This window comes from Mustelus asterias, chromosome 21 (assembly GCF_964213995.1).
Source record: "Mustelus asterias chromosome 21, sMusAst1.hap1.1, whole genome shotgun sequence".
Lineage (NCBI taxonomy): Eukaryota > Metazoa > Chordata > Chondrichthyes > Carcharhiniformes > Triakidae > Mustelus > Mustelus asterias.
In genome coordinates, this window is record NC_135821.1 from 8,603,775 (window position 1) to 8,626,277 (window position 22,503).

The window sequence follows — 22,503 nt, forward strand, 5'->3', positions numbered from 1 at the left end:
TCAAAGACTTCAGCTGATGAGCAGCTCCACTTGCCGCACAAGGTCGGAAACTCCCTTATTCCAGACAGCCAAAGTTCCAATGCTTCAACTTTCCATCATCTTCAACTCTCTTCCAGCCTCGTTCTAATCCCTACCTCCCCCCGCCCTCCCATCTGACTGCCCAACTTCAGCCCATCTATTCTGCTCAAACACTGCATCATCCACTAGGCAGGATGTGACTAAACCCAGAGATCTTTACTGGAGATTACATTATATTTATTAATGATTTAGATGAATAGAGAGCTTTGTATCTGATAATGCTAAGGTGTGGCACAGTAAATCGTGTAGATGGGGCCATTGATAAAGCGTAGACTGTATTCTTTAACTAAATCAACTCCTAGATTGATGCGCAACCTTGTCTAACCAGAACGTTCATTAGATCCAACCAAACATTGAAATATCTCCCGAAGGAAAATGTGTGAGGCCTCAATATCAAGTTTTTGTGTTGAAGGGACATACAGCAACCTCCAGATTTACACTATAGCAAAAAAGATACTGGACATTGAGTTAATACCAGGACATTAGAAAGCTGGGATCAGTTTATCGGAGTGACTGACACTATTGAATCCAAAACGGAGACTGGAACAGAGCTGAAATTGTGCTAATATTCTACAATCTGAGTAAAGCTGCTTGAAAAGAAACTGTGCCTCTTATTTATATTTTACTGGCAGGAAGCCTGAAAGTTTTTATTTGTTCAATGGATATGGTATTGGCTGGACATTTATTGCCTATCCTTAGCCAGCTGCTCTGAGATGTAAATATCCAGGGACAGCCACGCACAGGATGTGGACAACAAGATTATTTCAGGTACAGAGATCAAAATAGACACTTTAACTTCAGTAAAAAGGGGAAATGCTGGGCCCCTGCTCAAAACTGCAACCTGGTTTCCATCTTTCAAATGCTGATTGACCTTGTGGGCAATTCCAGGATTCATTTTCACTTTCACAATGGTATTTTTTTAACATTGTTAATCTCTTCTTTCAGTTTCTAATCTTTACTCCATTCTTTTACTTTGTCCCACCCTTTTTCAATTGTGATAATTCCACACTGAGAATTTCCTGGTTCCCTGAAACTAACAGATAAGAACGATTTGCATTTATGGTCTTTCACGTCATTAAAACAACCCAAAGTGCATTGGAACCAATAAATTATCTGAATATTTTGAAATGAAATTTGTTTTTTTTTGTTGTTGGAATGTTTTCAATCCAGGTTCTGGCTATGTGGGCTAAGGAAGCAGTCATTTTGAAAGGTCCCAAACAGCACCTAGGTAAATCCTGGTGTGGGCCTCGGTCTGAATGTTGGACAGAGCAGGCCTTGCTCTGTAACTGGAATAGTTATCCTGGACATTTTTACATCCAGGCTGACTGGAGCTCAGTTAGTGATGGCACTTGCGACAGTGCAGCACTCCCTCAGTCCCACATTCCCCAAGACTGAATCAGTCCCTCACTCACTCCCAGGCCCTCAGACCGCACGGTGGCACAGTGGTTAGTACTGCTGCCTCACAGAGCCAGGGACCCAGGTTCGATTCCCGGCTTGGGTCACTGTCTGTGTGGAATTTACACATTCTCCCCGTGTCTGCGTGGGTTTCCGGGTGTTCCAGTTTCCTCCCACAGTCCAAAGATGTGCTGGTTAGGTGGATTGGCCATTCTTAATTGCCCCTTAGTGTCAGTGAGATTGTGGTCAGTACAGACTCGATGGGCCGAATGGCCTCCTCTGTACAGTAGGAATTCTATGACCCTCTTCCCCTCAGTTTCTGATCACTGAGTTAAAGCAGTATTTGCAGTCAGAGGTGGTTATTAGTTGGTCTCTGGGCTCCCCCCCTCCTCACTATTTACTGGGATCTTGCTGTGCAATTTGCGCCCGGGCTGTGGGCGGGAGCCGCGCATGCGCGGCGTCTCCCCTAGCAACCGGCCGGGCGCATGCGCGCTGGCAGTGCCGGGCTCAGGCCGCAAAGCCTCGGGGTCGACGGCGGAGGCGGAGGCAGCGCGGAGTCCGGGAGCGATGGCTGAAGCCGGGGATTGTGGCTGGGGAGACTCCGGTGGGCAGAGGAGGAGAAACAGCAGCGGCTCCGGGAACCGGGCGGCAGGAGAGTTGCGGAGAGTGGCCAAAGGTGCAGAGAGTGTGTGTTCCAGTGTAGCGAGGCCCTTCAGCCCATCGTGTGTGTGCCGGGCTATCCTACTGCCATTGCCCAGCACCGGGTCTGCAGCCGTGCTGCTGCCTTTCAAACGCTGATCTAAACGCTGCTTCAGTGTTGTGAGGGTTCCCGCCTTGACCAGCCTTTCAGACAGAGTTCCAGATTCCCCTTTCCCCCCAATCTCCCCCCCAATCCCCCCCCCCCAATCCCCCCCCCCCAATCCCCCCCCAATTCCCCCCCAATTCCCCCCCATCCCCCCCCCAATCCCCCCCTCCCCCAATCCCCCCCCCATCCCCCCCCCCAATCCCCCCCCCCAATCCCCCCCCCCCAATCCCCCCCCCCCCAATCCCCCCCCCCCCAATCCCCCCCCCCCAATCCCCCCCCCCCCAATCCCCCCCCCCCCAAGCCCCCCCCCCCCAATCCCCCCCCCCAATCCCCCCCCCCCCAATCCCCCCCCCCCCAATCCCCCCCCCCCAATCCCCCCCCCCCCAATCCCCCCCCCCCAATCCCCCCCCCCCCAATCCCCCCCCCCCAATCCCCCCCCCCCCAATCCCCCCCCCCCAATCCCCCCCCAATCCCCCCCCCAATCCCCCCCCCCCAATGCCCCCCCTCCCCCCCCAATCCCCCCCGCCCCCCCCAATCCCCCCCCCCAAGCCCCCCCTCCCCCCCCCAATCCCCCCCTCCCCCCCCAATCCCCCCCTCCCCCCCCAATCCCCCCCTCCCCCCCCAATCCCTCCCGCCCCCCCCCAATCCCTCCCTCCCCCCCCAATCCCTCCCTCCCCCCCCAATCCCTCCCTCCCCCCCCAATCCCTCCCTCCCCCCCCAATCCCTCCCTCCCCCCCCAATCCCTCCCTCCCCCCCCAATCCCTCCCTCCCCCCCCAATCCCTCCCTCCCCAATCCCCCCTCCCCAATTCCCCCTCCCCAATCCCCCCCTCCCCAATTCCCCCTCCCCATTCCCCCTCCCCAATTCCCCCTCCCCAATTCCCCCCCCAATCCCCCTCCCCCAATCCCCCCCCCCCAATGCCCCCCCATCTCCCCCCCCAAATCCCACCCTCCATCCCCCCCAAATCCCCCCCCCAAATCCCCCCCCCCAAATCCCCCCCCCCAAAGCCCCACCCCCCAAATCCCCACCCCCCCAAATCCCCACCCCCCCAAATCCCCAACCCCCCCAAATCCCCCCTCCCAAATCCCCCCCCCAAATCCCCCCCCCCAAATCCCCCCCCCCAAATCCCCCCCCCCCAAATCCCCCCCCCCAAATCCCCCCCCCCAAATCCCCCCCCCCCCCAATCCCCCCCCCAAATCCCCCCCCCAAATCCCCCCCAAATCTCCCCCCCCCCCAAATCTCCCCCCCCCCCAAATCGCCCCCCCCCAAATCTCCCCCCCCCAATTCTCCCCCCCCCAAATCTCCCCCCCCCCATCTCCCCCCCCATCTCCCCCCCCATCTCCCCCCCCCAATGCTCCCCCTCCCAATCTCCCCCCCCCAAGCCCCCCCCCCCCAATCTCCCCCCCCAATCTCCCCCCCCCAATCTCCCCCCCCCCAATCTCCCCCCCCCCCAATCTCCCCCCCCCCCAATGCACCCCCCCCCCAATCCCCCCCCCCCAATCTCCCCCCCCCCCCAATGCTCCCCCCCCCCCCAATCTCCCCCCCCAATCTCCCCCCCCCCCAATCCCCCCCCCCCCAATCTCCCCCCCCCCAATCTCCCCCCCCAATCTCCCCCCCCCCAATTTCCCCCCCCCAATCTCCCCCCCCCAATCTCCCCCCCCCAATCTCCCCCCCCAATCTCCCCCCCCAATCTCCCCCCCCAATCTCCCCCCCCCCAATCTCCCCCCCCCCAATCTCCCCCCCCCCCAATCTCCCCCCCCCCCAATCTCCCCCCCCCCCCAATCTCCCCCCCCCCCCAATCTCCCCCCCCCAATCTCTCCCCCCCCCAAATCCCCCCCCCCCAAATCCCCCCCCCCAAATCCCCCCCCAAAATCCCCCCCCCCCCCCCAAATCCCCCCCCCCAAATCCCCCCCCCCAAATCCCCCCCCCCAAATCCCCCCCCCAACTCCCCCCCCTCCATCCCCCCCCCAACTCCCCCCCCCCAATCTCCCCCCCCCCCAATCTCCCCCCCCCATCTCCCCCCCCATCTCCCCCCCCAAATCCCCCCCCCCCCAAATCCCCCCCCCCATCTCCCCCCCATCTCCCCCCCCCCATCTCCCCCCCCCCATCTCCCCCCCCCATCTCCCCCCCCCCATCTCCCCCCCCCCATCTCCCCCCCCATCTCCCCCCCCCATCTCCCCCCCCCATCTCCCCCCCCCCAATCTCCCCCCCCCCAATCTCCCCCCCCCAATCTCCCCCCCCCCCAATCTCCCCCCCCCCCCAATCTCCCCCCCCCCAATCTCCCCCCCCCCCCAATCTCCCCCCCCCCCCCAATCTCCCCCCCCCCCCAATCTCCTCCCCCCCCCAATCTCCCCCCCCAATCTCCCCCCCCAATCTCCCCCCCCCCAATCTCCCCCCCCCCAATCTCCCCCCCCCCAATCTCCCCCCCCCCAATCTCCCCCCCCCCAATCTCCCCCCCCCAATCTCCCCCCCCAATCTCCCCCCCCCAATCTCCCCCCCCAATCTCCCCCCCAATCTCCCCCCCCAATCTCCCCCCCCAATCTCTCCCCCCCAATCTCCCCCCCCCCCCCAATCTCCCCCCCCCCCCAATCTCCCCCCCCAATCTCCCCCCCCCAATCTCCCCCCCCCAATCTCCCCCCCCCATTCTCCCCCCCCCATTCTCCCCCCCCCAATCTCCCCCCCCCCCCAATCTCCCCCCCCCCCAATCTCCCCCCCCCCCAATTCTCTTCCCCCCCCCCCCCCCAATTCTCTTCCCCCCCCCCCCCCAATTCTCTCTCCCCCCCCCCCCCCCCCGGTTATTGACCCTTCAACTGAGGGGGAAAGTCTCTTCCTCCCCATGCCCCTCATAAATTTGTACACCTCAATCAGGACCCTCCTCAACCCCAGTCTAAGCCCAGGCAACAGCCTGGTGAACCTCCCCTGCATCCTCTCCACTGCAATCATATATTTCCTATAGCGCGGTGACCAGAACTGCACACCGTACTTCAGCTGTGGCCTAATGAGATTTTTATACAGCTCCATCGTAACCTCTCGATTAAAGCAAGTTACTGCGGATGCTGGAATTTGAAAGAAGCACAGAAAATGCTGGAAAATCTCAGCAGTGTCATTGCATCTGTGGAGCGAGAATAGAACTAATGTTTCGAGTAAGGGTCGTCCAGACTCGAAACGTTGCCTCTATTCTCTCTCCGCAGCTGCTGAGATTTTCTGGCATTTTCTGTTTTGGTCCATCATAACCTCCCTGCTCTTATTCGATGCCTTGGCTAATAGACCCGAACGGCTCAGTGGTTAGCATTGCTGCCTCATCAATTCCCAGCTTGAGTCACTGTATGTCTGAAGTTTTCATGTTCTCCCCGGGTCCTAATGCCGTGTCCTTTAGCTATGAGGAGAGGTTGGAGAAACTTGGTTTGTTCTCACTGGAGCGATGGAGGTTGAGGGGTGACCTGATAAAAGTCTACAAGAATATGAGAGGCATGGACAGAGTGGATAGTCAGAAGCTTTTTCCCAGGGTGGAAGAGAGTCAATTATTAGGGGGCATAGGTTTGAGGTGCGAGGGGCAAGGCTTAAAGGAGATGTAAGAGGCAGATTTTTTACACAGAGAGTAGTGGGTGCCTGGAACTCGTTGCCGGGGGAGGTAGTGGAAGCGGATACGGTAGTGACTTTTAAGGGTCATCTTGACAAGTACATGAATAGGATGGGAATAGAGGGATGTGGTCCCCAGAAGGGTAGAGGGTTTTAGCTAAATCAGGCAGTAAGGTCGGTGCAGGTTTGAAGGGCCTGTTCCTGTGCTGTAATTTTCTTTGTTCTTTGTCTGCATGGGTTTCCTCCGGGTACTCCAGTTTCTTCCCACAGTCCAAAAGATGTGCTGGTAAGGTGCATTGGCCACACTAAATGTCAAATGTCTTACTGAAGTCCGTGTAGACTTCATGACTAGAAGGAACACCTCCTTCTAGACTGGGGAGGGGAGACTGGGGGGTGGCGGGGGGGGGGGGGATGGCTGGAGGAGGAAGAGACGGGTGTTAGGGGGTGGGTTGGTGGAGGAGGGAGAGATGGGGGTTGTTTGGGGGGGGGCGGGCAGGAAAGAGATGCCTGAGGGAAGCTGGCAAGGGTATCTTTCCAGGGTGCCTGCTGTCCACAGTCGACATCTCTGAGCCATCTTGGAGAGTGGGTATCATTACTTCTCTGTGCGTCTTGGTGAAGGTGTTGATGATAGCTTGGAGCTCTGCCTCCGAATATGTGCAGACATAAGCATTGTGCATACTTTAGTTCAGTGACCCAGGATGGGATGACCTGGAATCTTTGATTTGATTTATTATTGTCACATGTATTACTATACAGTGAAAAGTAATGTTTCTTGCACGCTAGGCAGACAAAATATACAGTACAGAGAGAAGGAAAGGAGAGAGTGCAGAATGTAGTGTTACAGTCATAGCTAGAGTGTAGAGAAAGATCAACTTAATACAAGGTAGGTCCATTCAAAAATCTGACAGCAGCAGGGAAGAAGCTGTTCTTGAGTTGGTTGGTATGTGACCTCAGACTTTTGTATCTTTTTCCTGACGGAAGAAGGTGCAAGAAAGTATGTCCAGAGTGTGTGGGGTCCTTAATTATGCTGGCTGCTTTTCCGAGGCAGAGGGAAGTGTAGACAGAGTCAATGGATGGGAGACTGGTTTGGGTGATGGACCGGGCTTCGTTCATGACCCTTTGTAGTTTATTGTGGTCTTGGACAGAGCAAGAGACATACCAAGCTGTGATACAACCAGAAAGAATGCTTTCTATGGTGCATCTGTAGAAGTTGGTGAGAGTTGCCATGGACATGCCAAATTTCCTTAGTCTCCTGAGAAAGGCTTTCTTAACTATAGTGTCGGCATGGGGGGGACCAGGTCAGGTGACACCTAAAAACTTGAAACTCTTGACCATTTCTACTTCGTCCCTGTTGTTGTAGACAGGGGCATGTTCTCCTTTATGCTTCTTGAAGTCGATGACTAGCTCCTTCATTTTGTTGACACTGAGGGAGAGATTATTGTTGTCGTACCAGTTCACCAGATTCTCTATCTCTTTCCTGTACTCCGTCTCGTCATTGTTTGAAATCTGACCCACTGCGATGGTGTTGTCAGCAAATTTGAAAATCGAATTGGAGGAGAATTTGGCCGCACAGTCATAGGTGTATAAAGAGTATAGTAAAGGGCTGAGATCACAGCCTTGCGGAGCACCGGTGTTGAGAATGATCATGGAGGAGGTGTTGTTGCCTATCCTTACTGATTGCGGTCTGTGGGTTAGGAAGTCTAGGATCCGGTTGCAGAGGGAGGAGCCAAGCCCCAGGCGTTTGGAGATGAGTTTCGGGGGAATAATGATGTTGAAGGCTGAGCTGTAGTCAATAAATAGGAGTCTGACATAGGTGTCTTTGTTATCTAGGTGTTCCAGGGTTGAGTGTAGGGCCAGGGAGATGGCGACTGCTGTGGACCTGTTGCGACAATAGGTAAACTGTAGTGGATCCAGGCAGTATGGGAGGCAGGAATTGATGCGTGCCATGACTAACCTTTCGAAGCACTTCATAATGACGGATGTCAGAGCCATCAGACGATAGTCATTAAGGCACGCTGCCTGGCTTTTCTTTGGTAGGGATGATGGTCGTCTTCTTAAAGCAGATAGGGACCTCAGATTGGTGTAAAGAGAGGTTGAAGATGTTGAATCTGGTCTGTAGGCAGCGGATGTTGAACAGGTTTCTGTTTTGTAGTTCAGCTTCACTCCAGTGGGGAGTTTGTTGCGGATGAGATGGAGTATTGCAGCAAGGAAGATCGAGAAGCGCTTTGTTGCGATGACACAGCTTTGCTGGAATCTAAACAAGAATTGCGTCTGTGTTGAATCTGGTGGTCAGGATCATGGTTTGCACATCATCATGGAGCAGACGGAGAATGGTGACAACATTTTGGGGACTATTGAAATGGAGTCGGTTGCTCCATAATTCCTTGTGGTTGACAATGTCAAAGACCTTTGTGAGGTCAAAAAAGGCCATGTGCAAGGGTTGGTGTTGTTCCCTGAATTTCCCTTGTAGTTGCTGCGTGGTGTAGATCATGTCTCTTTTGCCTTTTAGTGGGCAGAATCCCAATTGCGACTCTAGGGGGAGCTTTTCAGCTTCAGGGAGAAGGCAGGATTACGGAGGACGAGGACAAAAGGAGAGATTTGGGGCAGATTCCCTGCCTCCTATCTGTGGGCATACGCTCCATGAGTGTTTCTGAAGGCAGTGTGTCTGCTGCAGGTTTGACTCGGAATATGAGACAACACATTTCAAACAGTGCCACAGATGCAGTAAATACATTTCAGGACCAACGTAATCCAGGAAAATTAATTATACCCTGTTGATCTTTGGAGCAGGCTATTTGTAAAAGCATTTCCTGGGTTTCCTGTATAGCTGTACCCCACATCACTTACCCTGTCTAAAGCCCAATGATGGCAGTGATCACTTTGACTTTCTCCCTTACTCTTCTGGCACAGTTTCCTTCAAGATCTTTTCCACCACTGTCAAACTTCCTTCTAAAATCTTTGACTGTTTTTTGTGGACATACCCTTCTTGTTTTTCTCTTTGTCTTTGCACCTACTCTTCAATCTGGCCAATTTCTCACTTCCTAAACCTTCATTACAGCAGTGACTATACTGTGGATTTGTTAGCTATGAAGTGCTTTCCAATGTCCTGAGGTTGTGAAGGACACTATAGAAATAAGTTTGTTCTTTCTCTAATTTCCATATAAACTCTCAACCTACTGTCTTAGCGCTATCCTTTCCTGCAATCTCACTGCCATCTCTCCCAGACAAGGACATCTGCAACCACCTTCATGCATTTCTCACCACTCTCATTCTGCTATCTTTCTCCTTCTACGGGGAAAATAAGATTCTTATTGTTATCTAGGCCTTATGCTCTTTAATTCCCTCCTTAATCTCTATCTCCTGTCACAACCTCCGCACTGACTAAATAGCTTGAGCAACCCCCTCCTCATATATTCTGCTTTGGATTGCTGCCCATTTCTTGTCTACTTGTGCTATGGAGAGGTGCTATTGGACAGCTTTGTAGGTTAATGGTGTTTTCTATTCTTGGCGAATGGTATTGTCCAAGAGGAGGGGGATTGTGCTGCTGCTGTTTGTGATGCACAAAATTGAGTCATTATCATATAGTGCTGCCCAGCCTGCTCTGAAGTTTTGTGCACAGGTAGGGCTACAGCAATGGATTGTAGAATTAGGCGCTCCTGTTGTATTTGTATTACTGTTCACTGCAGCATCTCTTAACTTTGTGTTTCTCTTTCAGACCAAGTCAGTGAGCAGATCATGCGTACAGGGGTCACACTTCTGCGGGGGTATGTGTCTGATTGGTTTTAATTTAATGCTTGCCCATGGTTTGGGCTCTGGAGTCAGGTGCTGGCAATTTAACTGCCAATCTGGCTTGTCCCTTTAAGAGCTCCAGACAGGTTTGCCTAGTGCAGAGGTGATCTAAATCGATCAGAAGTCAGTTTTAGGCAAATTATTTTTGGGAAGTGTTAGCTGCTGTTGACCCAGCAGCCTCACCTGCCAGTTCACAAATAACTGACTTTTCCTTCAGTCCTGCCCTGCGTGGAGTCTTGCAGACTCTCCCAAGCGTAGGACATTGACCATTGGTGAGGAATGGTAGGCTTATTAATGTGTTGGGAATAGATTTGTGATTTTCCAGGATTCATTTCCAGTCTTGAACCATGTTGTCAGGAACCAGATGATGCCTAGCTGGTTCTCCATAGAGAAAGAATTCTGAACAATCTGGAGCAAGTCTCCTGGAATGGGATGTGTCTGATTTTGTGGTTGGTTAGACACAGTGAGGGTCACATGGAACACAAGAACATTTCTATTGATTAACATTAACGTGTAGCCATTTTGGCACGATGGTTAGCACTGCTGCCTCAGAGCGCCAGGGACCTGGGTTTGATTCCTGGCATGGGTCACCAACTGTGTGGAGTTTGCACTTTCTCCCGTGTCTGTGTGGGTTTCCTCCGGGCGCTCTGGTTTCTTCACACAATCTGAAAGATGTGCTGGTTAGGGTGCATTGAACCGAACAGGTCCGCAGAATGTGGCGACTAGGGGAATTTCACAGTAACTTCATTGCAGTGTTAATGTAAGCCTTACTTGTGACTAATAAATAAACTTTATTACTTTACTTTATTTCAGGTTAACTAACCAGTGGCAAATAAATTAGTTTTGGTACTGAGAACCAGAACTAAACGAGAGACTGTATTGAGGAAATGGGCAGAGGGACGGGTTCAGGTGAAGGGTCAGTGATGGCAGAGAGCTGATGGACCAGATTCTATGAAATTCTATGAAAATACTGGCAGCATAATGAGTTCTTTTTAAATTTCAGATTTATTGTTGATCGAACGAATCGAGGAGCAGAGGGTTGTGAGAAGCCTTTAACCATCACAGAGCTCGGGGGTAAAGAGGATGAACTTTGTAACCCTGACGTAAAGCGCCTTGGCGTTTGTCTGCGACAGATTGGAGATGAGCTTGACAGCAATATGGAGTTACAGAGGTGAGGCTACAGTATTGACGTGTGCCCCTGACCTGGAACCTTGGCCTCCATTACTGCTCTGAACTACATTTTGTTACTATGTCACTTTGTTTGTTTCTTGTCTATCCCATTGACTTAATCAACAATAATACAATCACTGGACAAGGTGGAAGTGGGGACTGAACTCAAACCACCTGCCCTCCCAGCCAGTAGATTGAGAAAACTTTAATCCCTTCACTCACATTACTGGTTTGAGCCAGTAATCGTGATCCTAACCCTAACTCCCCTCAGAGCGATTACTCTGAATGGAACATGTAATGGAATTTACCAGTTACCAGATTTAATGTCCGTTTTTCCACTGGTTGCGTGTTTTGTGCAGACTCGGTGTTGTAAGATTTCTGGTTTTGGTTTTTGTATAAAATGTTGCAATCCACGATTTCAAAACTGTGCCACAACACAGCACATGATAGGTGAGAACCTTTCCAATCCTGTGACCTGGAATCTGCCGCTTGCTAACCCTCAGTAATCTCATGATCAGGCCTAGCGACCAGAAGGAAACCCAACATCAGGGACCAAACCCTTCCAAAGGTGAACACTCACCAGTTTTCTGTCCAGATCACTGGATGTGATCTGACGCTCTTGTGGTTGCTGTATCTGAATTTATTGGCCAGTTTCTGCCTTGCATCCTGTAACCTACTCAGCTTGTTTAATTTGAGCTTTCTGCTACACACAGGATGATCGAAGACATTGGAACCAAGTGTCCCAAGGAAATGTTTTTCAAAGTGGCCAAGGAACAGTTTGCTGATGGAGTCATCAACTGGGGGAGAGTGGTGACTCTCTTCTATTTTGCCTGCAAGCTTGTTGTGAAGGTACAGCTGTTTTCTGTCGGGGAGGTCAGGAGGGGTCGCTGCAGCAGCAGGTTAACTAGTCTGGGAGCATCACGGGGCCAGGACAGCTCGGTTACTGTGCTGTATGAGCGATGTCCAAAGTATTCATGACATGAGACTGGCAATAATCCCCAGTTACTCCGAGGGGCAGGTTCAAACAAACACAAGATGGAGTCTTATGCATCGGACATGGAGAGGGCTGGGAGCAGAAAGGATGATCGGGGGCTGAGTTGTAAGGACAACTTTGGGAAGCACAAGCCCTCCAATCTAAAGACGATTAATGAAGCAATATCAAAACTTAAATATAGTCCATAAGATAGAGTAAGCTATCAGAGTAAGCCAGGCTAAATCGAAATGTAATGAGCAAAAAATAAATTTAAGAGTATTAGAATTCCTTTTATTTAAATTGTCAGGATGACGGGAGGGTACAAGTGGGGGAGCGGCTTAGAACCATAGAACCATAGAAAATTACAGCTCAGAAACAGGCCTTTTGGCCCTTCTTGTCTGTGCCGAACCATTTTATGCCTAGTCCCACTGACCTGCACTTGGACCATATCCCTCCACACCCCTCTCATCCATGAACCCGTCCAAGTTTTTCTTAAATGTTAAAAGTGACCCCGCATTTACCACTTTATCCGGCAGCTCATTCCACACTCCCACCACTCTCTGCGTGAAGAAGCCCCCCCTAATATTCCCTTTAAACTTTTCTCCTTTCACCCTGAACCCATGCCCTCTGGTTTTTTTCTCCCCTAGCCTCAGCGGAAAAAGCCTGCTTGCATTCACTCTATCTATACCCATCAAAATCTTATACACCTCTATCAAATCTCCCCTCAATCTTCTACGCTCCAGGGAATAAAGTCCCAACCTATTCAATCTCTCTCTGTAACTCAGCTTCTCAAGTCCCGGCAACATCCTTGTGAACCTTCTCTGCACTCTTTCAATCTTATTTACATCCTTCCTGTAACTAGGTGACCAAAACTGTACACAATACTCCAAATTCGGCCTCACCAATGCCTTATATAACCTTGATGTGGAGATGCCGGCGTTGGACTGGGGTAAACACAGTAAGAAGTTTAACAACACCAGGTTAAAGTCCAACAGGTTTATTTGGTAGCAAAAGCCACACAAGCTTTCGGAGCTCTTAGCCCCTTCTTCAGGTGAGTGGGAATTCTGTTCACAAACAGAGCTTATAAAGACACAGACTCAATTTACATGAATAATGGTTGGAATGCAAATACTTACAACTAATCAAGTCTTTAAGAGACGAAACAATGTGAGTGGAGAGAGCATCAAGACAGGCTAAAAAGATGTGTATTGTCTCCAGACAAGACTTGTCTGGAGACAATATACATCTTTTTAGCCTGTCTTGATGCTCTCTCCACTCACATTGTTTCGTCTCTTAAAGACTTGATTAGTTGTAAGTATTTGCATTCCAACCATTATTCATGTAAATTGAGTCTGTGTCTTTATAAGCTCTGTTTGTGAACAGAATTCCCACTCACCTGAAGAAGGGGCTAAGAGCTCCGAAAGCTTGTGTGGCTTTTGCTACCAAATAAACCTGTTGGACTTTAACCTGTTGTTAAACTTCTTATTATATAACCTTACCATAACACTCCAACTTTTATACTCGATACTCCGATTTATAAAGGCCAATGTACCAAAGGCACTCTTTACGACTCTATCCACCTGTGACGTCACTTTTAGGGAATTCTGTACCTGTATTCCCAGATCCCTCTGTTCAACTGCACTCTTCAGAGTCCTACCATTTACCCTGTACGTTCTTCTTGATGGGAGAGGGGCTTCAGTCATCTGAGCTGCCATTGCTTATTCCAGACAAGTTTCTATTTGTGTCCTGCCAGGCTGCCTCTGTCCCGCCAGGCTGCCTCTGTCCCGCCTGCCTGCCTCTGTCCCGCCAGGCTGTGTGCTTCTTTTCATTAGCCAAATAAACTAAAGCAACAAACTGGGATAAATTAACAAGGTTAATTTGTTAATTTCAAAGTGAACAGAATCTCAAAGGAAACTTAAAGAATCAAAGCAAAATGTGATTAAAGGGATCAATATGCACTCCAGTCCACACAGGGCCACCAGGCACATACCTGCGTGTGTGTGTATGTGTATGCCCGTTTGTACACCTGTCTGTGTGTGTGCGCCTGCACCTGTCTTTTGTGTATGTGCGTCTGCCTGTGTGTATGCATGCCTGTCTATGTGTGTGTATGTGCATCTGCACCTGTGTGTGTGCGTGTGTGAGCGCGCCTGCCTGTTTGCACTCCTGTGTGTGTGTGCGGTCTGCGCCTGTGTGTATGTCTGCGTGTGGGTGGCGGGATTACCTTGTTTTTGAGCTCTGTTGTTTATGACGTCAGAAGTTTATTTGAGAAATGAATCTCTGGTGATTTTCTGTGCTCTTTTCCTCTGTTGTACTGTGCGCTTTGCTGTTATATTTTGCTCACACACTCTGACATTTGGAGGGAAATAGTGTGAGTTGGGAGTTTCTCCATATCTGTGTCTATCCCAGTTGAATCCAGCACTGATTTACTGCCGCGTCTCTGTTTGGGTAAAGAGTGAACAGGGGAAACTGTGATGCTACAGGGAACTTTTCATCTCCCATAGCTGCCTGAGGTTTTTTATTGAACCTCTCTGTGTTGGATCGTTACCAGAATGCCATCAGCCTCTGGGAGTTTAAATTGATCCTCCAGTTAGTGGCTGTGCCAGATTCCTTTAACCAGGTAAATCGTTATTAACAGAGCATGTTAGAGTTGTGGAACCTGGGCAGTTTCACAATGTGACCTCTAGTTCTCTCTCTCTCTCTTCCCCCCCGCCCCACTTTTGCCAGTTGGTGACCTGATAGATAGACCCTCAGATTGGATAGAATCATAGAGATATACAGCACGGAAACAGACCCTTCGGCCCAACTCATCCATGCTGACCAGGTTTCCTACACTGAGCTAGTCCCATTTGCCTGCATTTGGTCCATATCCCTCTGCACCTTTCCTATCCATGTACCTGTCCAAATGTCTTTTAAATGTTGTAATTGTACCCGCCTCTACCACCTCCTCTGGCAACTCATTCCATACACACGCCACCCTCTGTGTGAAGAAGTTGCCTCTTAGGTCCCTTTTAAATCTTTCCCTTCTCACCTTAAATCTATGCCCTCGGGTTTTGGACTCCCCTACCCTGGGGAAAGACCTTGGCTATTCGCCTTATCTATGGCCCTCATGATTTTATAAACCTCTATAAGGGGCAGCACGGTGGCACATAGCCTTGTTGAGGAGATAGTCCATGGCTGTTCGAGCTTCTCTCAGTAGGGTCCCTTCACACTAATGGTTAGCACTGCTGCCTCACAGCGCCCCAGGGACCCGTGTTCGTTCCCGGCTCAGGTCACTGTCTGTGTGGAGTTTGCACGTTCTCCTCGTGTCTGCGTGGGTTTCCTCCGGGTGCTCCGGTTTCCTCCCACAGTCCAAAGATGTGCGGGTTAGGTTGATTGTCCGTGCTAAATTAACCCGACTGTTAGGGGATTAGCTGGGTAAATATGTGGGGTTATGGGGATAGGGCCTGGGTGGGATTGTGATCGGTGCAGACTCGGTGGACCGAATGTCTTCCCTCTGCACCGTAGGGATTCTATAAGGTTGTCCCCTCGTCCTCCTATGATCCAGGGGGGGAAAGTCTCAGCCTATCTAATTCAAATCTTATAATTCTTGGCTATTGGTCAAACAGCCTCTTTTTACATCTCTGGTATTCCCAAATAAACTAAAATGTTCAAAGGAAATGCAAAGACAGTTATTATGAATGCTCCAATGATTTTACTCTCTGGTTTCTAGCAGTCTCTAGAACAATTTGGAGGGTTGGCAACTCCAGGACAGGTCACTCAGGATGTGATTTCCACCTCAGTCCCAGATAACCCTGCAGGTCTGTGCACTAATGGATAGCATGGACGTGACTCGCAGCAAACTGCCTGCCTTTCAGGTGGTCAAAGTTTCAAATCGAGCATTCCAGTTTCCTACCGAACTTCACACTGAACCCCTGTACTGTCCACTTATCAAAGTGCCTGTTACTTTACTTGAGGTCTGAGCTCGGTTTGCAGAACAGAGGGGTTGCTGTACAAGGGCCATGTTGCAGTTTCCTGAATTCATAGAATAGAATCATAGAAACCCTACAGTACAGAAAGAGGCCATTCGGCCCATCAAGTCTGCACCGACCCACAATCCCACCCAGGCCCCACCCCCATATCCCTACATATTTTACTCGCTAATCCCTCTAATCTACTCACCTCAGGACACTAAGGGGCAATTTTAGCATGGCCAATCAACCTAACCCGCACATCTTTGTACTGTGGGAGGAAACCGGAGCACCCGGAGGAAACCCACGCAGACACGAGGAGAATGTGCAAACTCCACACAGACAGTGACCCAAGCCGGGAATTGAACCCAGGTCCCTGGAGCGGTGAAGCAGCAGTGCTAACCACTGTGCTACCGTGCCGCCCTTCAAGTTGTGTATCTAATAAATGATGTATAATTATTTCTAGGCCATGTGCCAGAAGATTCCAGAACTGATCCAAACTATAATCAGCTGGACTATGGAATATATCCAGGAGAATATTTTGCGATGGATCCGGGACCATGGGGGTTGGGTGAGTGCTCAGAACTATCTGTGGGATTTCAATGATCATGAATGATCTGATGTTGTGCTGTGGATGTTCTTTCCTGCAGTGTGTAATAGACTGAGGGACTAGCCCCTCCACTGAAACCTCCAGCCTTTTACTGGGATTGTTCCCTGTGGACTGTGTCTGGACATAGTAGATCTGTCTGTCATTGGGGCTGGCAGCAAAGAAAGCAGAGCTCCCTGTGATTCTTTAAAATAGCCCAGTTGACTCTTTGATATCCACCCAAAAGGTCAGACAGCCTTGAATTAACATTTCATTTAGATGATAACGCATCTGACAGTGCAGCATTCCCTCAGCGTGGCGCTCACTCGGCGCTGACCACCCTTGCTCCGCGGCACTCCCTCGGCGCTGACCCCCCCCCCCTGGCCGCGCAGCACTCCCTCAGCGCTAACCCCCTGGCAGTGCAGCACTCCATCGGCGCTGCCGTAGAGTGTTGGTGTGATTTATGTATCAGTAAGTAACGCTGAACCTCTGACTCTGTGCTCCCATTGAGTCATGCTGGGCATTGTGTGAATCTACTACATAAATTCATTAAATGAACAAACCAAACAGAATGCTGGGCATCGTGGTAAAATTGAAAGTAAATTGAAGGAGGACTGGATGCGAGACTGGAATCTTCATCCATATCAATCTTCAGATCAGCTGATTATCACACACAGATACTGTGAGCTGTCTGCACTGTTACCCAGCAAGTGAAAGCTGATTGTAGCTCCAGTTAAATAGCTCATTGTCGCAGAGATTACTGGCAGACTAGTGGCTGCTGTCCTGGAAATAACTTGTCTGAATTATTTAGCATTCAGGTGCAATGGAAGTTCTTCCTCCATTTTGTCGAACTCATTTTTGATCACTTTGATTCACAGGAAGCTCTCCTGGGCACACCAACCTGGCAGGCCATTGCGATCTTTACTCTGGGCGTCATCACCACTCTGATGGTGGTGCAGTGGAAATCTTCCTAGAGCAAAGCTGAGAGCCCAGGGGAGTAGCAGTGGAGAAGACATTAGTGTGAAGGGACCCTGCTGAGAGCGGCTCAAACAGCCATGGACCATCTCCTCAACAAGGCTATGGAGCAGATTCCAGTTTCTCACCGACTAGGCGGAGACTATGTCAGCTGGGGGAAGTGGGGTACTCTCTGAGGGGTTGCCTGCTGGGGGAATGGGGTACTTTCTGAGGGGTTCCCTACTGGGGGAGTGGGTGCTCTGATTGAGGGGTTCCCTGCTGGGGGAATGAGGGGGTTCCTCACTATGTGGAGGAGATGGTATTTTTGTACTGTGTAATGAATATCTTTGGTTGTGACTTAATCTGAAACTGCACATGCTTTACCTGGGTGGAAGTAGAAGAGACGGTAGATGCAGGGTGCAGAATCAGTTTTAGCTTCCAGTTCTCCAGCATTCTGTGCTTTTTTTCATCTGTAGAGATGCACTGAATGTGGTAAAGTCACTTTATAATAGGGTAAAGATTGATGTTTGTATGTGGAGCAGTATACGAATGCTGATTTGTACGTTGATAAACTGTGCGTTATTTAAGGCATATTGAGACTCAGCTGCTATTGAGATGTCCCAGCTTCACATCAACAGGACCCATTCCTGTTGCTTTAAGTTCAAACGCTCCGTGTTCTGCTGCTTATTTCAGGCAATGTTAAGTTGCTGTGCAGTTGTACAATGTGAGGGCACTATCCTGGAAAGCAGGTAAGCGTAAAATTGCAACATGATCTACAGTCAGATGCCCATTTAGTTCTTGCACAGGGTGGTGATGTGATCTGGAATGTGAGGATTAGTCAGGCTGTATCTGTGGGTGGACCACTTGCTCACTGGCTAGTATCTTTTACAGATTATGTTGACAAAAACCTTTGCCAATGGTGGAGTTTCTTTAACCTGGCTGTGACATTCCAGAAACTGAGAACAAATGAGAATTTTATACTTTACTGTTGAAGGGTTCATTTACTTGAATATAACCATTACAGCAGTTGGAGGCCACTCAGCCTATTGTGTCTATGCCAGCTCTCTCTAGACCAATGTAATCAGCCCCGTCAACCCTACTTTATACCCATAGCTCTATAAGTGCACTTCCATTTCCTTTTAATGATATGACGGTCTCCATCTGTCTCCACCACCCTCACAGGCAATGAGTTCCAGGTCATTACTGCCCATTGTATAAAGAAATAGAGCCTCCCCTCCCACCCCATAACCTGAAATCTGTTTCCTTTAATCCACAAATGATTATTAATGGGGACAGCTTTCCATTGTTTTATCTAAACCTGTCTTAATCTCTTACACCTCTATCACATCCCCCCTCAACTTCCTTTGCTCCAAGGAGAACAAGCCCATCTTCTCCAACCTAACCTTGTAACTAAAATCATTCTGGTAAATCTCCTCAACACCTTCACATCCTTCCTAAAGTGTGGTGATCAGAATTCTAGATGTGGCCACGCCAGACAGAGCTTTATGAAGTCTCAGCAAAGTTAAGCACTGAATACTTGTGTTTCTGGAATGCAAGATCCCATATTGCTAAGTACACTCTCAATATGCCGGCTGCCTTCGAGGATCTCTGCACACACACCCCCTGCTCCTTCTGTCCTTGCTCTCTTTAGAATTGTGCCATTGAGTCTCTGTCTCTCTCTCTCTTCCCCTTCTGCCAAAATGTATCACTTCAAACTTCTCTGTATTAAATTCCATCTGCCACTTGTCTGCCCGAGTGCAGTAATAGTGTGCTGGCATCTTTCTGGATATTCTTTGTCAGTTACAGTCACAGTTTCGGACAAGAATGAGATTGAATTAACCCAGTATTAGGACAGGATATCCTCTGCTCCTTCGCCTTGGAGCTCAGACTTTCAGAAGTGAAGTAAAAATGTTGCCTGGTGGAGTATAGAAGATGCCTGACTCTGCCCCTCTCCCCACAAGCTGCTGGCTCCCTGCCTCTCGTCCTACCGCACCCAGCTCTGTGCTCTCCACGATATCCCGTGGCCTATTATGGAGTGAAAAGTCCATAGCCTATCCCAACGTACCTGGCCTGGAGTTGGAGCCGGTGCACTTTCCAACTGCTGAGCGTCCATGGTCAGGAGGAGGGGGCTTACGCAGGGGGTGGGTGGAATTACAGTGGTGGGAAATGGTGAAAATACATCCACCTTTTCTGCTTTGGATTGAATCACTGGGGGAAGGGGAGGGTTGTAATGGTCACTCGGGGGGGATCTATGGCAGCTCTCTCCAGACCAATGTAATGGTCGCTGGAGGGGAAGGGGTGTTGTTACAGCTTAGACTTGTCAACTGTACGAAGAAATAGTTGGTTTGTTTCACCAGCATAGGCAGCTGATGCCAGAGAAATACCCGAATAACAGGGGCAGGTACTGGGATTGAATCAGTGACAGCTCTGTGCACTCGGTTCACCTGTTTAAAGGCATTTGTTCATCCCGAGGCCCCTCCGAGCACTGTCCCCTCCTGGAACGGTCTGTACCCCAGAACACTGTCCCCTCCGCGGACATCCCAAATTCCCCCCAGCCCGTGCACTGTCCCCTCCTGGGACAGCCCATAACCCCCCCCCCCAGTGCGCTGCCCTGTCCCCAGGCAGCCCAAAGCCCCCAGTGCACTGTCCCCTTCTGGAACAGTCAACTATACGAAGAAATAGTTAGTTTGTTTCACTAATGCAGGCAGCTGATGCCAGCGAAAAACCCAAATGACAGGAAAAGGTACTGGGATTGAATCAGTGACAACTCTGTGCACTCGGTAAAGGCATTTGTTCATCCCGGGGCAGCTCATACTCCTCCAGTGTACTGTCCCCTCCTCGGACATCCCATACCATCCTCCTCCTCCCCCCCCCCCCCCCCTCCCAATGCACTGTCCCTTACCGGAAAGTCTATACCCCAGAGCACTGTCCCCTCCCGGGGCAGCTCGTAGCCCCCAGTGCACTGTCCCCTTCTGGAATAGTCTGTACCCTGGTGCTCTGTACCCTCCCGGGACAGCCCATACCCCCCCCCCCCCCCATGCACTGTCCCCTCCCAGGGCAATTGGTGCCTAATTCCAGATGACCATTTCATGGTTTCTTGCCTCAGTGATGCTTTAGCTTGTGGAACTGAAGACACTCCAATACTACAGGTATGCAACATTGTCAGAGGAGCCATCTACCCTTTTCCAGTAAATGTTGGTAACAATCAAAGAAAAAGACATTCTGTCTCTGAACCATCTTCCCAGCAAAGTCTGTTTTTGCTGCTGTGTAAATGTGGATTTGATGTTGTCTTTTAACAGTGGAACCTGAATTATTAATTTCCACATGGGTCAGTATGAGGTGCGATGCCAGAATCTGCACTTGTCTGTGAAAAGCAGCCTCTGAATCCACTGCCTACACCTTATCCTTCTGTGACCTGTAATCAGATACATGGCCTGCTGATCCTGGAACCCAGAGTCTGTGTTTTAATAGTGTGCTGCGTTTGGGAGTCACGAGTAGTGGGTGCTCTTTGATCACACACACACACACCTTCCTGGGATAGGCATGGAGTGCACCAAAGGTCAAGAGGAGTCAACTCTTACTCTTACTGGTTAATGGAGAGGCCTAAAGGGATGAGATTCAATCCTGGGGCTTTCTCACTGAGCTGGAACTGAGTTGGGCATTTTGTTTTCTGCGGAGGAGTTTGCAGTGGTGGGGGAGGGATGGAAACAAACCGTTTAGTTCAGTGTATCATAATGGTGGTTACGTAGACGCTGCCTTAGTGCAGAAATGATCACCCTGTCTAACAGCGGTGAATCTGCCATTTTAAATGTTTTTATTATTTAGGAACCCAACACAAGGCTTTTTATTCCCATCGGACACTGGCTTGGCCATGGACACCTCTCTTGGGAATTGAATTATTTCCTTTTGTTATGCAACACATTGACTTTAGCGTAATGAAACATGAACAAGGAATAGCTCTGTGCGTGATTGCTTCAAAACTTGAGCGTTCAGAGCTGAACAGAGATTTTTTCAGGTACACCCATACATTGCTATTAATTAAACACACAACGTCTCTTCCTGATGCCTTTAACTTTTATGTTAACTTGGTTCAGATTAGTGAACTCAGTTTAATCCCTTTCATATGATCGTTGATGCAAAAATAATACCTTTTATATATGCAGAGTGATTGCAGACCAGTATTCCCTATAAAATTAGTGCATCCCACTAAACCACATAGTCTGTAACTCTTAGACTTGGGGAATCTCCAGAGGGTGGGAGATAGAACCCATTTGTCATTTTTATTGGCAACGGGACCCAGTCTGCATCAATTTATTTCTGGTCTGTTGTTGCTCCAAAATTGTGTTTGTGTCTAAGACTTCTTTCAATTGCCTTATCTTTTTTTATATAAAAATGTGAACTGATATTATTCCTGTTAACATCTCAGAAGCAATGAATTTTGTTCCTGTTGAATTCTGTTTGTATATTTTTAACTGTTGGAGATTCCTTGAGCCAGGCCCTCTGTGGTCTTCATTCTTGGTGCTGGTTCTGACTTGCAAAAGTAGTCTTAGGTTGCAGTGCTTTGCCCTGTGGTGTGTTGCTTCCTGCCCTGCATGTGCTTTGGCCTCTGCATATAGTGCCTTGCTGTTGAACCTGCCCCAGTCAGGACTCACTCCTCTTAATCAATGGTCCAAACTTGTGACTTTGTTTAAAAGTACACGGGAACAAAGCTTTGGTGCCCTAATTAGCCTTTGGGATAATTTTCGTGTTAACTTTGACATGTCCTAACTCTGGGATTTTATAATCGTGTATTGAAATGTGTGCTCGTTTCTGAATAACTGAACACATGGTAAAACCACTGACTGGCAACTGTACAGGTCACTTGTTATAAGAATAGTTTAACAATGAGTAAAGACATTAATCTAGATGGAGGTGACCATCAGACCTTTTGTTAATTCCCAAAATAATCAACTGTTCTATCTTTTTACAAGTGTTTCTCCCTGTTTTCTAGCTGTTCCCAATTTACAACAATTTGAGACTGATCACTGGATCCTTGTGATATCACAGCGTTAATAAGTTTGCACAGACTGGGGTCAAACTCCTGGTTGGCAGCTGGTGCAGATATCCTTTTTCAAATTTCTTCTATCTAACAATATCCTTGAGCATTCATGAAAAAGCTGCCAACCAGTGTTGAGGTTATTGTGACCCTGCACTTCTAATTTAGGGTTGTTGCACAGTGCTGTGGTTTC

At 49.7% G+C, this 22,503-nt stretch overlaps 1 protein-coding gene across 1 annotated transcript; it reads left to right on the plus strand.

Moving 5' to 3' along the window:
* The first annotated feature begins 1,977 nt into the window (after positions 1-1,977).
* On the plus strand, positions 1,978-21,658 carry LOC144509079 (apoptosis regulator BAX-like). Its single transcript, XM_078237412.1, has 6 exons — positions 1,978-2,149; positions 9,572-9,620; positions 10,649-10,816; positions 11,529-11,664; positions 16,202-16,306; positions 17,200-21,658. The coding sequence occupies exons 1-6, from the start codon at positions 2,041-2,043 to the stop codon at positions 17,293-17,295; spliced, it is 663 nt and encodes a 220-aa protein (XP_078093538.1). The 5' UTR covers positions 1,978-2,040; the 3' UTR covers positions 17,296-21,658.
* The last annotated feature ends 845 nt before the right edge of the window (positions 21,659-22,503 follow it).

Excerpts from the sequence above, each read along its gene's own strand:
- LOC144509079 (XM_078237412.1), top strand. The coding sequence starts at position 2,041 with ATGGCTGAAGCCGGGGATTGTGGCTGGGGAGACTCCGGTGGGCAGAGG. Across the intron at positions 10,817-11,528 it reads AGCAATATGGAGTTACAGAG|GATGATCGAAGACATTGGAA; the intron begins GTGAGGCTACAG and ends TGCTACACACAG. Across the intron at positions 11,665-16,201 it reads CCTGCAAGCTTGTTGTGAAG|GCCATGTGCCAGAAGATTCC; the intron begins GTACAGCTGTTT and ends AATTATTTCTAG.